General features: G+C 39.9%; 5 protein-coding genes across 6 annotated transcripts; 3 read left to right on the forward strand and 2 right to left on the reverse strand.

Moving 5' to 3' along the window:
• Window positions 1-3,441: 3,441 nt before the first annotated feature.
• Window positions 3,442-4,105, forward strand: LOC119073901 (39S ribosomal protein L54, mitochondrial). The gene is made up of 3 exons (XM_037179790.1): window positions 3,442-3,609; window positions 3,678-3,817; window positions 3,882-4,105. The coding sequence occupies exons 1-3, from the start codon at window positions 3,522-3,524 to the stop codon at window positions 4,041-4,043; spliced, it is 390 nt and encodes a 129-aa protein (XP_037035685.1). The 5' UTR covers window positions 3,442-3,521; the 3' UTR covers window positions 4,044-4,105.
• An 862-nt stretch (window positions 4,106-4,967) lies between these two features.
• LOC119073874 (E3 ubiquitin-protein ligase SINAT2-like) lies at window positions 4,968-6,593 on the reverse strand. Of its 2 annotated transcripts, none has more exons than XM_037179750.1 (5): window positions 6,078-6,593; window positions 5,670-6,006; window positions 5,289-5,553; window positions 5,166-5,226; window positions 4,968-5,099 (listed from the first exon to the last, which is right to left on the reverse strand). In XM_037179750.1, the coding sequence occupies exons 1-5, from the start codon at window positions 6,416-6,418 to the stop codon at window positions 5,045-5,047; spliced, it is 1,059 nt and encodes a 352-aa protein (XP_037035645.1). In that variant the 5' UTR covers window positions 6,419-6,593; the 3' UTR covers window positions 4,968-5,044. The 2 variants fall into 2 exon arrangements, with proteins under 2 accessions (XP_037035645.1, XP_037035646.1); XM_037179751.1 differs by having other exon boundaries at window positions 5,295-5,553; window positions 6,078-6,592.
• A 1,300-nt stretch (window positions 6,594-7,893) lies between these two features.
• On the forward strand, window positions 7,894-9,167 carry LOC119073883. Its single transcript, XM_037179763.1, has 5 exons — window positions 7,894-8,064; window positions 8,125-8,321; window positions 8,391-8,676; window positions 8,734-8,805; window positions 8,891-9,167. The coding sequence occupies exons 1-5, from the start codon at window positions 7,998-8,000 to the stop codon at window positions 9,091-9,093; spliced, it is 825 nt and encodes a 274-aa protein (XP_037035658.1). The 5' UTR covers window positions 7,894-7,997; the 3' UTR covers window positions 9,094-9,167.
• Window positions 9,168-11,712: 2,545 nt separating this feature from the next.
• LOC119073880 (RNA-binding protein with serine-rich domain 1-B) lies at window positions 11,713-13,161 on the reverse strand. Its single transcript, XM_037179760.1, has 3 exons — window positions 12,988-13,161; window positions 12,797-12,913; window positions 11,713-12,701 (listed from the first exon to the last, which is right to left on the reverse strand). Coding segments are annotated over exons 1-3 (900 nt in total). The 5' UTR covers window positions 12,990-13,161; the 3' UTR covers window positions 11,713-11,920.
• Window positions 13,162-13,241: 80 nt separating this feature from the next.
• Window positions 13,242-14,069, forward strand: LOC119073900. The gene is made up of 3 exons (XM_037179789.1): window positions 13,242-13,443; window positions 13,679-13,717; window positions 13,774-14,069. The coding sequence occupies exons 1-3, from the start codon at window positions 13,326-13,328 to the stop codon at window positions 14,013-14,015; spliced, it is 399 nt and encodes a 132-aa protein (XP_037035684.1). The 5' UTR covers window positions 13,242-13,325; the 3' UTR covers window positions 14,016-14,069.
• The last annotated feature ends 289 nt before the right edge of the window (window positions 14,070-14,358 follow it).

Below are 14,358 nucleotides of genomic sequence, written 5' to 3' on the forward strand. Positions count from 1 at the left end.
TTTTGTGTGAAATGTCAAATATTTGCTAAATTTCATCCATAGGCCATGAGGCATAACCTCATCAATATTTGTCAGAGTTTGTGTTTACAGCTGTTACAGTTATTGGGAATAAACCTATAGCGTTGTCGGACTAAATTCCCCCGGACAAAATAACCCCCGACTAAATAACCCCATGGACAAAATAACCCCGGATCAAAAAACCCTGACAAAATAACCCTCGACTAAATAACCCCATGGACAAAATAATTCCGGACAAAATAACTTCAAACGAGGCCAAAGGAAAGTCGTCGCATAAAGCTAGACTTAGCCCCGTACCGTCCCGTATATCTGCTACGTACGTCATCCTGCTTTACCCGTAACTTTCTTGTATACCACCAACCATAGTGCATCCTTAACCCAAGCACTTATGTAAACCTAAATCGTCTATATTGCGGTGACGAAAAACTGTAAAGCATAGCTGTCGTGTAAATTGCGCATAGCGCAATTCTATAAACCCCGTACGAAGTGTACCTAATGTCGAAACGAAAGCAGCTAACCCCTTTTGTTATCATATGTATCTCGCCTTTCCTTTCATCCCTCTATGTTAATCCGCTTATACTCGACCATATGGGCGAAAAAGAAAAAATCTAAGATGGCGTCGGCGGCCATTTTGTTGGGACACTAAAATTAATACCATCGACATACACTCGTCACTACCTTTCAAACAAAAAAAAAATCACGAAAATCGGATAAAATTTGCTTGAGATATAGGTAAAAACAGCAAAATCCAAGATGGCGGCGGCGGCCATTTTGGTGGGACTCTAAAACTAATACCATCGACATACACTCGTCACTACCTCTCAAACAAAAAAAAAATTCACGAAAATCGGATAAAATTTGCTTGAGATATAGGTAAAAACACTAAAATCCAATATGGCGGCGGCGGCCATTTTGGTGGAACTCTAAAATTATTACCATCTTTTTGCATCACTACCTTTCAAACAAAAAAAAAATTCACGAAAATCGGATAAAATTTGCTTGAGATATAACCAAAAATGTTCTACGTTCACTGTACGGCCGAGTAGCATCAAAGGCGTTCACTCCAAGAGACCTAGCGTCCGACCCGGTGGACCGAACTTCATGAACTTTTTTTTCCTCGATTAGTATGGTTAATATCTATCTATAAGAGCATTTCTAAGCGCAATTCGTTCATATTCGGCCGAGCTGTTGTCAAAAAACAGTTCCCGTACCCCACCGATTTCACATCGTTGGCTCTAACTCACGATTAGATGATCCGAATTTCATAAACTTTTTTTTCACGGATTGGTATTGTGAATACCTTTCATTTGACGTGTCACTCATGCATGTAGCTTTCAAATCGCCCCTTGACATTGAATACCGAAATACAAAAATTTGTGGTCGATTTTATAGTAAGTTTTGTGGAAGGTGTTGGTGTTGAAGCGCCGCAGGCAATCGAAAAGAATGCGGGGGTTCAGGGGGCGGCAGCCCCTTGACATTAAATACCGAAATACAAAAATTTGTGGTCGATTTTATCGTAAGTTTTGTGGAAGGAGTCGGTGTTTAAGCGCCGCAGGCAATCAAAAAGAATGCGGGGGTTCAGGGGGCGGCATCCCCTTGACATTAAATACCGAAATACAAAAATTTGTGGTCGATTTTATCGGAAGTTTTGTGGAAGGTGTCGGTGTTGAAGCGCCGCAGGCAATCGAAAAGAATGCGGGGGTTCAGGGGGCGGCAGCCCCTTGACATTAAATACCGAAATACAAAAATTTGTGGTCGATTTTATCGTAAGTTTTGTGGAATGAGTCGGTGTTTAAGCGCCGCAGGCAATCAAAAAGAATGCGGGGGTTCAGGGGCGGCAGCCCCTTGACATTAAATACCGAAATACAAAAATTTGTGGTCGATTTTATCGTAAGTTTTGTGGAAGGAGTCGGCGTTTAAGCGCCGCAGGCAATCAAAAAGAATGCGGGGGTTCAGGGGGCGGCAGCCCCTTGTCATAAAGTATCGGAATATTAGAAATCGTTGATTTTGTCGCAACTATTTGTTTATAGATTGTTTAGTGTATTTATGAAAAGTGTCAATGCGCCGCAGGCCGAGAAAAATAAAAACGACTAAAAAAAGCGGGGGTCAAGGGGGTGCATCCCCCTTGCGGGGTCTAAGGGGCAGAGCCCCTAGCGGGGTTTGGGGCAGAGCCCCGTGCGTGTTAGGCCGTCTGCAGGACGTGCAGCGAAACTCGCCGCAGGTTTTGCAAAGATTTTTCTATTTTTATTTTCAGTGTAGTTATTCGTTATTATTGAAGTTATTTCGATACGTAGACATTTTGCCTGGGGTACTTTGGTTGGAGTTATTTTGATCCTTCGTTATTTTTTCGGGGTTACTTTAACATACAGCCGAAATTTAATTGGGTTTTTTGTCCGGGGTTATTATGTCCGCTCTACTGTCTCCACTCAATAGAAAATTTATTTTGTCCGGGGTTATTATGTCCGGGGTTATTTTGTCCGGGTTATTTTGTCCGGGGATATTAAGTCCTAGAACCAACCTATAGTGACTGATTCTGTTATTTCATATAAGGCTTGATTTCCACTTAACAAAAAAGTACACCGTGTGAGAGACAAAATTGAATTTCTCAATTTTTGTTTTGTTTACCTGACAGCTTGCTCTCTCACGGCTCTCACACTGAGAGTAAACCATACTTAAGTTGAACATGACATTTTATTCATTTAGTGATTATAGGCAAATATGTTGACTGGTTAAGCCCTAACTTCGTTTATAACCAGCTCAATTTTCCAAAGCTACATACTGCTGTTAACACATTTTAAATTTAGGAAAACTTAGGGAACAGTACTGACGTTAACGGTAGTAATTTAAAATTATTTTTAAATGACAGTAAGCCCTCAAGTTACGTAAATTATGATTCATCCGGTGAAAGAATAAATACCGTTATCAGTGATAGTGAATAGAATAGAAAAGGGAGAAGCCATGCTGAATAAACTAATTACATAGAGGCAGTGAAATTTCAGCAAGAATTTGCTTCAGTTGTTTTTCAGCTGATCCACTCAAACAATCTAAACTGTTTATAAGTCTTTTTCCGGTTTTACCACTAACTCGCGTGTGCATGTAGCAGCTTCAACCGTTTTGTTTGTGTATGTGAATCAGCTGAAAAACAGCTGAAGCAAATTAATGCTGAAAATTCGCTGCCTCTGACTGTAATTTATCCCACAACACCGTTCCAATTTAGATCTCTTCCATTGTAGCAACTGTAAGAACGATTTTAGACGAGCCGAAAACATACATTTCGTCAACAATAATTTTTTGGTTATGTCTCTATAGATGACGTTTTGACAGATGAAATCACCTTGTAACAAACCTCTGATGTGTGGCGGTGTATCGGGTGTATCAGAGCTTTGGTAGAAATTTACAGGAAATTTTTTGGTAGTCTAACTGTCAACTGACAACACTGCAACTACCTCTGCTTGAAAGAAAATTCAAAACATAACCTTTCGGATTCGAAACATTAAATAAAAATGTCTTTAATGGCAAGTTATTCGTCAATTATGAGGCAGAAAACTGCATGTTTGATCCTCGTCCGCAATTACTCTAAGCCCACTGTTCGTAAGTAAAACATTTTTAGCTCCCGTCTTATGGTATGTCTGCACAAGTCGCTCCTCAATTTTTTCCAGCAAAAGCCACGAAAACCAAGAAACTCGGTAAAATGGGTCCCATTGCCGAAAAGGTAATTATCCCAGTGGAAACAGATACTCACAAATTGGTTAACTACGTTTGTGGCAGTAATATCAACAAAACTGGCGAGGACATCAAGGTAATAATTCTATCCTGTCCATCGATACTTCAGCAGCATTAATGAAAATGGATTCGTTGTTTAGATAAAAGATGACTCGGAATATCCCGAATGGTTGTGGCAAATTAATACTGGACCAGCACCAAAACTAGAAGAATTAGATCCGGAAACCAAACAGTACTGGAGAAAACTAAGAAAACTGGCTCTGCAGAGGAATAACACTTTAGCTAAGCTGAAACCGTTTTAGGTTCGGTCGACCTAGGTTCGCAAATGTAGAATTTAGTAAATAAAGTTTGAAATGAAACTTTATAAAGTCGTCTGGTATTATTGGCAACTAGATAAGCACACTTCATCACGTGAAGTGAGTCTCGGGGTATTCGCTAAGAAAGTTGACATAAAATTTTTTTGAAGGGAATCTTCCTCTAAAGGGACAAAGCATGCGATTCCGAATGAATTTTACAGAAGTTTCTCCCGCTGCGGAACCTGGAAAGGGTTTGACGATTACGAAAATGTTTTTCCATATTTCACGGTGAAACGTATACCGAAGGGTTCGATTTACAGCTGGGCAAATTTGCGCGAGAGGTTGACACGTGATGTGTTCGACTTATTTTATTTTACAATATTCGCTCTCATGCAACTGTTCCCATTATGTCGCTTCACCTTCCATAAATACTTCGAATCGACGAAATTCTCATCTAACGTAAAAATTTCTTCTTTATTCAATTCGGCCTATTTTTTTACCCTATCCCACTCCCACCACTAGAGCAGAGAACATTTTTTACACCTGATGAGTACCTGACGATATTAATGGACTCTAAGTTCTGATTCGAAAAACTTTCTCGAACTTCAGCTGTTGGAGTTTTACCTGTCACATACGTCTAGCAAAATACATGTTAAAAAATTGAAGTAAAAGATTTGAAATCAACAGACTAAAAATACTTGGATCGATTGAAGTAATAGACCCGATAATAATACTGTAACAGGTTAAATTACTCAGGTTTGCCTAGTGGAAACAAATTGTTGACACTAGAACCAAAGCACATGAAAATAGGAAATACCTGCTTTGCCAGAACTAATGCCACTTACCCTGATTGCTACCATACTGCCGTATAGTTCGAAGTGATAAAGGGCCAGCTCGTGTACCAAAAGATAAAAACACCGGGCACGATTCTCGTAAGTTTGTATTTTCGTCATCTCGACAAATTTCAACGGAATTCAACATTTTGTGAATCAAAATTACTGAACGAGTTAATTGCCACTTTCGAAAGGCGAGTAGTATAAGTTGAGATATTCCTCAGAATCTCTGAAACGACACGAACGATTAAATGGCAGACGAATTTATGTACGCACCTCTGTGACAAAGCCTTACTGGTTTTGTAACTGGTTTCCGTTCGACCGCTGGGTTAACGGCAACGGACTTAGTCCAGATGCTAAATGGTTCAGAAAATTAGTGACAATTACAAAAGAGTGAGTAACAAATCATTTCGTTCACCTGGACCTGGCTGCGAGTTCGGAATATTTCTTGGACGTTGACTCTGTTCAAAAATGTGCACCTCCTCTTCAATGCTGGTATCTTCCTGCGATAAGACAGATGTTTCCCACACAAAAACGTGGACAATTATCGCATCATTTTCTTGAGGATCCATACGCAAAATTTCTCGTATGGAATCCACAGAAATGCGAAAACTGTTCGTAATGTTCTTTTCTTGAAATTTTCTGTATGACTGCACCAATCCTTGCCACTCGCAATGGACTTTCTAAAAAGAAAATTCAAAAACAGAATTCATCAGCGATGTGCTGTGCTAACTAACAAGAGCTCAATTTTATGATTCTGTTTAATCGAAGGCAATTCATTTGTAGAAAAGACACCTACGTTTGACTTCGACCCAATTCGTAATTTCAATCGGATGTTCTGCAGATCCTCTTCATTGCTTTTCAGCGCGAAGCCGGCGAACGTGAAGAATTCATCGGTAGACACTACCGACCGGATCAACAGCGGTACTTCAATTGATGTTACCAAAACTGGTTCAAAGAAGATATCGTTTTGACTACCGACCCAAACTTTGGAAACATTCAGACACAAACGGAACGTATCGCTGTGCACTTTCGTCACTGAATGACATACATCCAAATGGGAGACGGTCGTAAAGTCATTTACTTTGATTGTACAGTCCTTCTTTCCCAACAGATTTGAACAAAAGTTGAACGGCCTAGAGAGGTAATTTAAAGAAGAATTTTTACATTGGGTGATCGGAAGGACAAAGTTGCACATTGTACTCACGTGAAAGGGCAATCTTGTAAATGATCTCTCAACGACTCAATACTCAATTGAACCGCACATCCCTCATTCTTGTTGGTGCAGTCAACACGCAAATTGTTGAGAATTTTCTCCAGTGCAATGTTCCGTATTTTTGCCGATTGTGACATGGGCACTCTGCATTCCACACATTTATTGATTCTTTTGGCACAGTTGGAGCACATTACGTGCCCGTTACAGCATTGATAAATGGGGGGTATAAGTGTCTCATAACAGACAGCGCAGATGGAATAACCCTTCGCAGCTTCCAGCATCATGTTATCAATGTACTGATTACCTTTGTCATAATCAAGATCAGCATCCATGTTGTTCGTAGTTTCGGATAGATTTTCCTACTTCTCTTTATCACAGAAATTACCGACAAACTAAATTCTTTTCCAAAAAGTAAATTTTAACGAAGTTTTAAAGCACCCGATGTTCACATAGTTACGTGTTGTATACGAAGTTGCCGATATGCCATCTGTTATTGGCAGCAAAGACAAAAATTAACAGTACCATGAGTACCAATTTAAACCATACATGGCAGCCCGAAGCCGTGTATAATGCAATGACGTGATAGATTTGTATCAAACGCTAGGAGTAAAGTAACAAACGAAGTAACAGATTTACTATTGTTGTTGCGACAAAAATGAACTACAACCTTTCACTGCTCAGGGAGCTTAAGAGGTTCCGAGCCTACGCTGCAAAGGGGCATCGGTACACTTTTCTCAAAGCACATGGAACTTTCACAGACAATTTTATTTTTTATTCAAAGCTGACATATTTTTACTCGAAAATGTGGTCGTACATTTTTCAAAAAAGGCTCTCGTAAAAAGATATCAGCGATCAAAAATTTCGAAACGCAGAAATGTAGGCTACAATTTCAGCGTAGGCTCGGAACCTCTTAAAATTATAAGAATAATCACGCTACTGCTCAAGAGAATATACAGGATGCTATATGACCTGTTTCGTTGGTTCTGTTTGGATAAAGCACGATTAAATCAGTAAGCAAATAGCAACTTGACTCTTTTGTATAACCAGGGCCGGACTGGTTACCTAAAAGCTCCTCACGCATTGAATGACAAAAATTTGTGAAAGGATCTTCGTTCATACAACCATTCAAAAAGCCATTCGGACATTGCCCCAATACCCATCAGCCTATAATTCCAGGGCTGTGTACAACATCTCAGCGAACATTTCTTTGGTTCACAAATAAAGTGAAAAGTCAATGCAGAAACGTCGTGCCACACTTGTCACGCGGAGAGAGAAAATTTTCTTTGTTAAATCGCGAAAGCCTAAAAGTTTTCCTTTAAAGTGAAATAAAATCGTTTGTCAGAGACTGCAATAGCTTAGCAACGTTTTCCGTTTTACTGTCGTGGCAAAGTTAACTAGACAGGAGTGCTGATTTGACTAGGGACCTGAATAATCAGTAGCTCTATAATTTTTGCGAATAAAATTTTTCAATTTATGTCAGTGTTCATTTGAGTTCATTTTCATCCAGTGTATTAGGTCCTTTATTTGACGTTTCGAAAATGAACCGCTCCTGCCTGGTTTATTTTACTCTGCCGCGGCTTTACGATAAACAAATTCCAACACAGTTTCGACTTTTACAATAGAAAAACTCTTCAGGCCAAAGAAACGTTGGCTCAGCTCAAAATGCATTAATTACCACAATAACACCTCAAACCTGATGTGCCTTTCGTTTCTTTTTGGAGAATCCACCATAACTTTCGAAAGACGTGCCTCTATTGTGAACATGCTTCTTCCGAATTGAACAGAATGAAATAGTGAACAAGCCGCGCAAACCATCTTTGACAGACGGGTTTTGTTGTTTTTGTTGAGAGGCAGACAGAGGTATTCTATCGAGTGGTTTTGTAATATTTATGTGAAAACAAAACGAGAACTATGAATCATTTACCAATAGTCCTAGTGTTATCAGAAGGGGATCTCAAGCCCAATGAGATAATCGCAAGTAAGACAAGAAACGATTTCGTCTACCATCCACGGTTCATAATTTTGTTATTTTGATTAGACATACGCAAAATTCCAAACGAAAATGATCACGTACAGCTGGACAACACAGACCTGATTGCATACAAATACCATTTGGTCACAAAATACTATGAAACCGATATTCTGTTTATGCCGTACGAGAAGTCGTTGAACACATTTCCGCATCACTTACAGGTCTCGGTGGAAGGCCTGTTCATCTACTTCAACGCGAACGATGTTGGTTTTCCCAAAACTAATTCGCTTTCGTTGCGTTAGCTGCTTAACACTTTAACACACTCGTTTCAGAGAGACTTTATAAATTCGATACCGAAGTACGGCACCTACTTGCAGGATAATGAAATCGAGCTGGGAATTTTATTGTGCAATCAACTCTTCGACGAGGAAAAGGACGGGGTCACATACAAGGAAGCAAGGCAAGCGTGTAAATTACTCGATATCATTGAACTGGGCCGGATCAAGGATGATTCGGATGCGGCTGATGATAATGGCGATCATCACGACCCAGTTGGTTATGATGAACTGATTCAAGTTCTCAAGAGTTTCCTATGGTCAAATATTGATGTGGACGGAGGTAAATTCCATTGATGCGTTCAAGTAATGTCAATTCTCTAAACGAGTTTCCCTTCAGCACGCAACACAAAACCGGGTAATTATGGCAAAGGTCTCGCCGGAGCAGCGTCGTCCGATCAAGATTTAACGGGTAAGCTTAGACTGTTAAACAAAGTCTTAAATTTCTGTAGTTGAGCCTTCGGTTTTGATTTTTAAAATTTCCTCTTGCTCCACAGATGAGAAAATCGAGGCAGAATTGATTGGCTTCGAGAAACTTCTAACTGAAGTGATGGCATTCAAGAGCAATTCGTCAACGTGGTCGCGAAACGACCGACTGTCATATACGCAGAATTTTGCAGAAGCTTTTGATAACTTAATAGGAGACGGTAGTTCGGATGAAGAATCAACATGGTCGACATCAAAAAAGAAACCAGATTAGGATCGAAATTGTGGCTGCTGAATTCCGTATGTCAAAAAAAATTAATAAAAAACCGGCGCTTGATACTGCGTAAACCGTCGATTTATCATTGAAGTGGTCGAGTTGTGAAAGTACGATGTTTAGGGGTGGTCACAGTGGGGAGCGTTTTTTAACTGTAATTTACCGGCAATTATTCAAGCGGCAACATTTTATTGTCCTGAAAATTCGACGACATGAATATCGGCGACTTCTCGAAGAAACGGCTACTAATCGTCGTTATTTCAGGAACTCGCCGTTTCTTCAGGAATTCGTCGATTCTTGTTGCAGTTTCTTCACCTTTCATCTTTTTGTAAAAGGAATACGAAGGAAATGGAGTTGTCCTGAAGAAACGGCAAGAAGAATCAGCTACTTCCTGAAGAGACAGTGAGTTCCTGAAAAAACTACGACTAATGGACTAGTCGCCGTTTCTTCAGGAAGTCGTCGATACTCATGTTGTCGAAATTTCAGGACAGTCAACATTTTCCACATATGATTAGTGCATGTAACTTACCGAACTGAAGCCACTGAAGTTCAATTTTTAGCCCCGTACGAAGTACAAAGGGGCTTATAGGATTACGATGCCATGTGTAATTGATGGAATTCGAAGCAGACGGTAAGGGCAAAGTGTTTGCCTATGTTCATAGATGACGAATCTGCAATAAAAATTTTGTCTGTCCGTCTGTCCGTCTGTCACGTCGATATCTTGAGTAAATCAAATCCGATTTCAAAAAAATTTTTTTTCCCTGAAAGATAGTCGAAATAGTGAGGCTAAGTTCGAAGATGGGCATATTCGGGTCGGCCCTTCGTGAGTTAGGGCCACCTAAGTGATTTAAGGTCTTTTGATGATATTTATGGCAAAATAAACGATGGAAATGTAAATGACACGGCAAATGATAGGTATTGTCAATACCAATCCAGGAAAAAAAAGTTTTTTAAAATCGGTTGAGTGGACCGTGAGTTAGGGCCTTAGAAGTGAAATGCTACTCGGGCCCTATGTGTATTTTACATAGAACTCGAGTAAATTTCATTCGTTTTTCGTAATTTTTGTTTGATTTGGAAGGTAATCGAATGCCGAATAGAATGTTGTTGAAAAAAAATTAAATTTGGGTCCTTGGCCTAAGGCCGCTACTAGGGCCCTGTGTGTATTTCACATATAACTCGAGTATATTTCATCCGTTTTTCGTAATTTTTGTTTCATTTGGAAGGTAATCAAAGGCCGAATAGAATGTTGTTGAAAAAAAATTAAATTTGGGTCCTTGGACTTAGGCCACTACTAGGGCCCTCGCCCTATGTGTATTTTACATATAACTCGAGCAAATTTCATCCGTTTTTCGTAATTTTTGTGTCATTTGGGAGGTAATCAAAGGCCGAATAGAATGTAGTTGAAAAAAAATTAAATTTGGGTCCTCGGACTGAGGCCGATACTAGGGCCCTATGTGTATTTTACATATAACTCGAGCAAATTTCATTCGTTTTTCGTAATTTTTGTTTTATTTGGAAGGTAATGAAAGGCCGAATAGAATGTTGTTGTAAAAAAATTAAATTTGGGTCCTTGGATTAAGGCCAATACTAGGGCCCTATGTGTATTTTACATATAGCTCGAGCAAATTTCATCCGTTTTTCGTAATTTTTGTTTCATTTGGAAGGTAATCAAAGGCCGAATAGAATGTTGTTGAAAAAAAATATTAAATTTGGGTCCTCGGACTGAGGCCGATACTAGGGCCCTATGTGTATTTTACATATAGCTCGAGCAAATTTCATCCGTTTTTCGTAATTTTTGTTTCATTTGGAAGGTAATCAAAGGCCGAATAGAATGTAGTTGAAAAAATTTTTAAATTTGGGTCCTCGGACTGAGGCCCTTCACTAGGCCCTTCAAAAAAATAAAATTTTAGGGCGATTTGAAATTTTTGTTTCATTTGAAAGGAACGTCGTACGGGGCTTCGTAATTGCGCTATGCGCAATTTGTAAGATGTACATATTACATAATAATTTTACTTTAACTACATTAACCGGCGCAATAGGCTTACGGTCAAAGTAGGGTGACAGACGCACTAGGGTCACGTACGCAATAGATATACGGGTTTGTACGGGGCTCAGTCGCAGCAAACGCTCCGACTGTTCTGATGGCTCGTTTTTTCGTCGAAGAGCGATCAGCGAAGATTGAAGAATGAAGATTTCTCTTGTTCGTCGAAAAATTCCAATGACTCGAGATCTCGATAATATTTCTCTCCTTCATGTTCATAGTCTGTGTTGGAATTGTCGGTTCCATTCCAACCGAAGCCACATCGAAATAAGTTCTACAACTCGCAACTTTTTTAACAGTCAACTAAAAACCAAGGTTTTCTTCATGTTGAAGAGATCCAAACAAATTCTTTCTTTTCCTTCTAAATGCAGAGAAGGTTCTTGTTATCCATCCATTTCGCACGGACTTTCATTCACGGCACCCATGGTTCAACAAGGATTTTGGAAATATTTCAGTTTGATTTTCTAGTAAAGGTAGTCACTTCATGATTTCAACCGTTGTTGGAGCAAAGTTTCATTAAATCACCTCCGATAATTCGTTGGAACAACAAGAACTGTAACGCAAATAATTCTATAGGCTTAGTGTGTACGACGTACGTTTTATTCCAAAGAAAAGTACAATTGGCTGTGACTTTATGGTTTTAAAAAAAATTGTAATTTTATTGTAGTGCTACGGTCTCGATGTCCTTACCAAAAAAATAATTTCACAAAGTCAACACTTCCGGATATTTAAATCGAATTTGTAGGATCGATTTCACGCGATACAAGACACTCTGAACACGGATGTTTAACGAGAGCTGTCTGAACTGTTGCTACGACGTCTTCGACGGGCTACAGGGCTACGCGAACGGCGTCTCGGACTACGACGACGAGGAGGTGGTGATCTGCGCCGAAAACGTAATGGTGATCGCCAACGATTTGGAGGTGGACGTCCCCTGAATGGTGGCGGAGATGGTCTTCGCATCATTTGCCGATTTCGAGCCTGAACCGGCGACACTGTAATTTCTTGTCCGTCAATTTGACCGCCATCCATGTGTTTCATAGCCGTTTCGGCGTCTTCGGGATTGTTATATTCGACGAATGCATGACCACGTCCAGCTGGTGGATGGTAACGATCCAGTGGAAATTCAATGGCTTTAATGGCTCCGTAACAGCAAAATATTTCTTGAATGTGATCCTTGGTAAGGTTTCGGGTCAGTTTGTTGATGTGAATTCGCGTAGGTTTTGGTGTTGGCGATCGTTCACGACGCTTTCTACGCTGGGATGTGGAGCGAGAACGACCCCTGTCTTTGGATCGGTCAACTGAGCGACGTTTAGCTTTATCGTCATTGTCCTTGTCGGCACTACGCCTGGAGCGGTCTTTTGAGCGACCACGATCTTTCGATTCTTTGCGAACGTCGCCCTTCGAAATTGGACTCTTGCTTCGAGTGCGAGTTTTTGATTTACGCTTCGTTCGTCGATCGCCTCCACTGCTGGACGACGTTGAAGAACTGGAGCTCGACGACGACGAACTAGACGAACTGGAACGAGAACCTGAGCTGCGTGATGATGAACTGCTGTCTGATGAGCTAAGGGATTGACAATTTAGAATTAGAATTGGTTTTTGAGGTTATGTTGTTTGCGACAGATAATCGTTTAACAATCGAATTTCACTTTTCTTTACCTTCCACTGCTAGAACTGGATCCACTACCACGACGTTTTCTTTCGCGTTCACGACCGCGCGTAGATTTCTTTTCCTTTTCTTTTTCAGGAACCGGTGACGCTGTTCGATCAAGAGCCCTGGGGGGAAAAAAACAATATTTTCGTTACACTTTATCGACCAGAAATACATTACATTGGTGCAGGAGCCTTACATTTTTGCCGAAAATATGAAATTATCGATCGGCTGGTTGTTCCTATTTTACGTAGATTTTAGTGTTTAGGATGCTCCACGACAAAAATAAATCAATTTTATTTTGCAAGAGGAACTAATGTTTGACACAGTGCTGTCGTGTGTTAGTGTGGTGTTGCCAAGTAGTAGTGAGGGAAATCTACTACACATTCATTCCACCAATAGTGACAGTAGTGACATTTGGTTGAAAACGTACTAGAAAGACACTGAGGAAAGTATACCGAAGTCAACACTGTCAACATGTCATACGGGTCGGGAGTTTAGTATTTTGGGTGTTTCGAATGTTTTGGTAAATTCACTATGAGAATTCCATCGACTAGAACATTGGTACAAGCATGTCTTTATACAACCTTCGCAGGCGTAAGCGCGTTAATGTTTTTGAGGTACAAAATACAGCAAGACATCAGAAACGCTGAGTGTAAGTAAGCCATTCCAGTTCAGAGGACTCGTCCCTTTGAATCAGGCCAAAAGCGCACGAGCAATTTTGTGCTGATCGGCTGAGGTTTGCATTCACACCCGATATTCATCACAGGATAAACGATGTGAAATCCAACATAATTGTCGATCCAATCGACGCAAAATTTCTCGTATGTTTTCCGCCGTAAAATCGTTTTTATTATTCCTTGTAAATCACTAACGGATTCGTATACCAGATTTCCGCAGTGCAATGAAGCTGTTAAGAGCACATCCCGGTAATTTGTCATCAATTCAATTGTTCACAGTTACATGACGATTTTCGCCCGTTTAGGTTCTGTACATTACTTGGGTCAGCCGATCAAAGAAACTGGATTCGATTTAGGTGATAATGAGCACAATTACTGTGATGGAAAGAACGCACAGTTTGAAGTTTCGATAAAGGGTCCCAAGGATAAAGGCAAAATGTTTTTCTGGGCAGAACGTGCAGAGAGTAAAGATTGGATTGTAAATCGATTAGAAGTAGAATTGAATAGTGTTCCCGATAAGCGATTAATTGTTCAGACGTCAAGCTAAGAAAGTCCCCCCCAAGATAAACTTAGAGAAATTATAGGATTTTTGAAATGAAAACGATTTTTATTGGGAGATGGGTCGGAGAGTGTGTGGATCTGGACCAAAATTTTGGAAGTATCAGATGGTAAAAGGTTTACTTAACTATGGCATTCATCCATTGGATGAGAACTCACAACTGGAGGGATAGCAACTACTTTTTATTTCCTGATTTTTCTGATTTTTGTAAACAATTTTGTTGATTTTTTTGGTCTAATTAAGGAGACTTCTCAGTATTTATAATTTTCGAAGGAGGAATATATTTTTACGATATTCGTGATTTTCTATAGTTTTTATTGGTATTTGTAGT

Source organism: Bradysia coprophila, unplaced genomic scaffold, assembly GCF_014529535.1.
Source record: "Bradysia coprophila strain Holo2 unplaced genomic scaffold, BU_Bcop_v1 contig_138, whole genome shotgun sequence".
In the NCBI taxonomy this organism is placed as follows: domain Eukaryota; kingdom Metazoa; phylum Arthropoda; class Insecta; order Diptera; family Sciaridae; genus Bradysia; species Bradysia coprophila.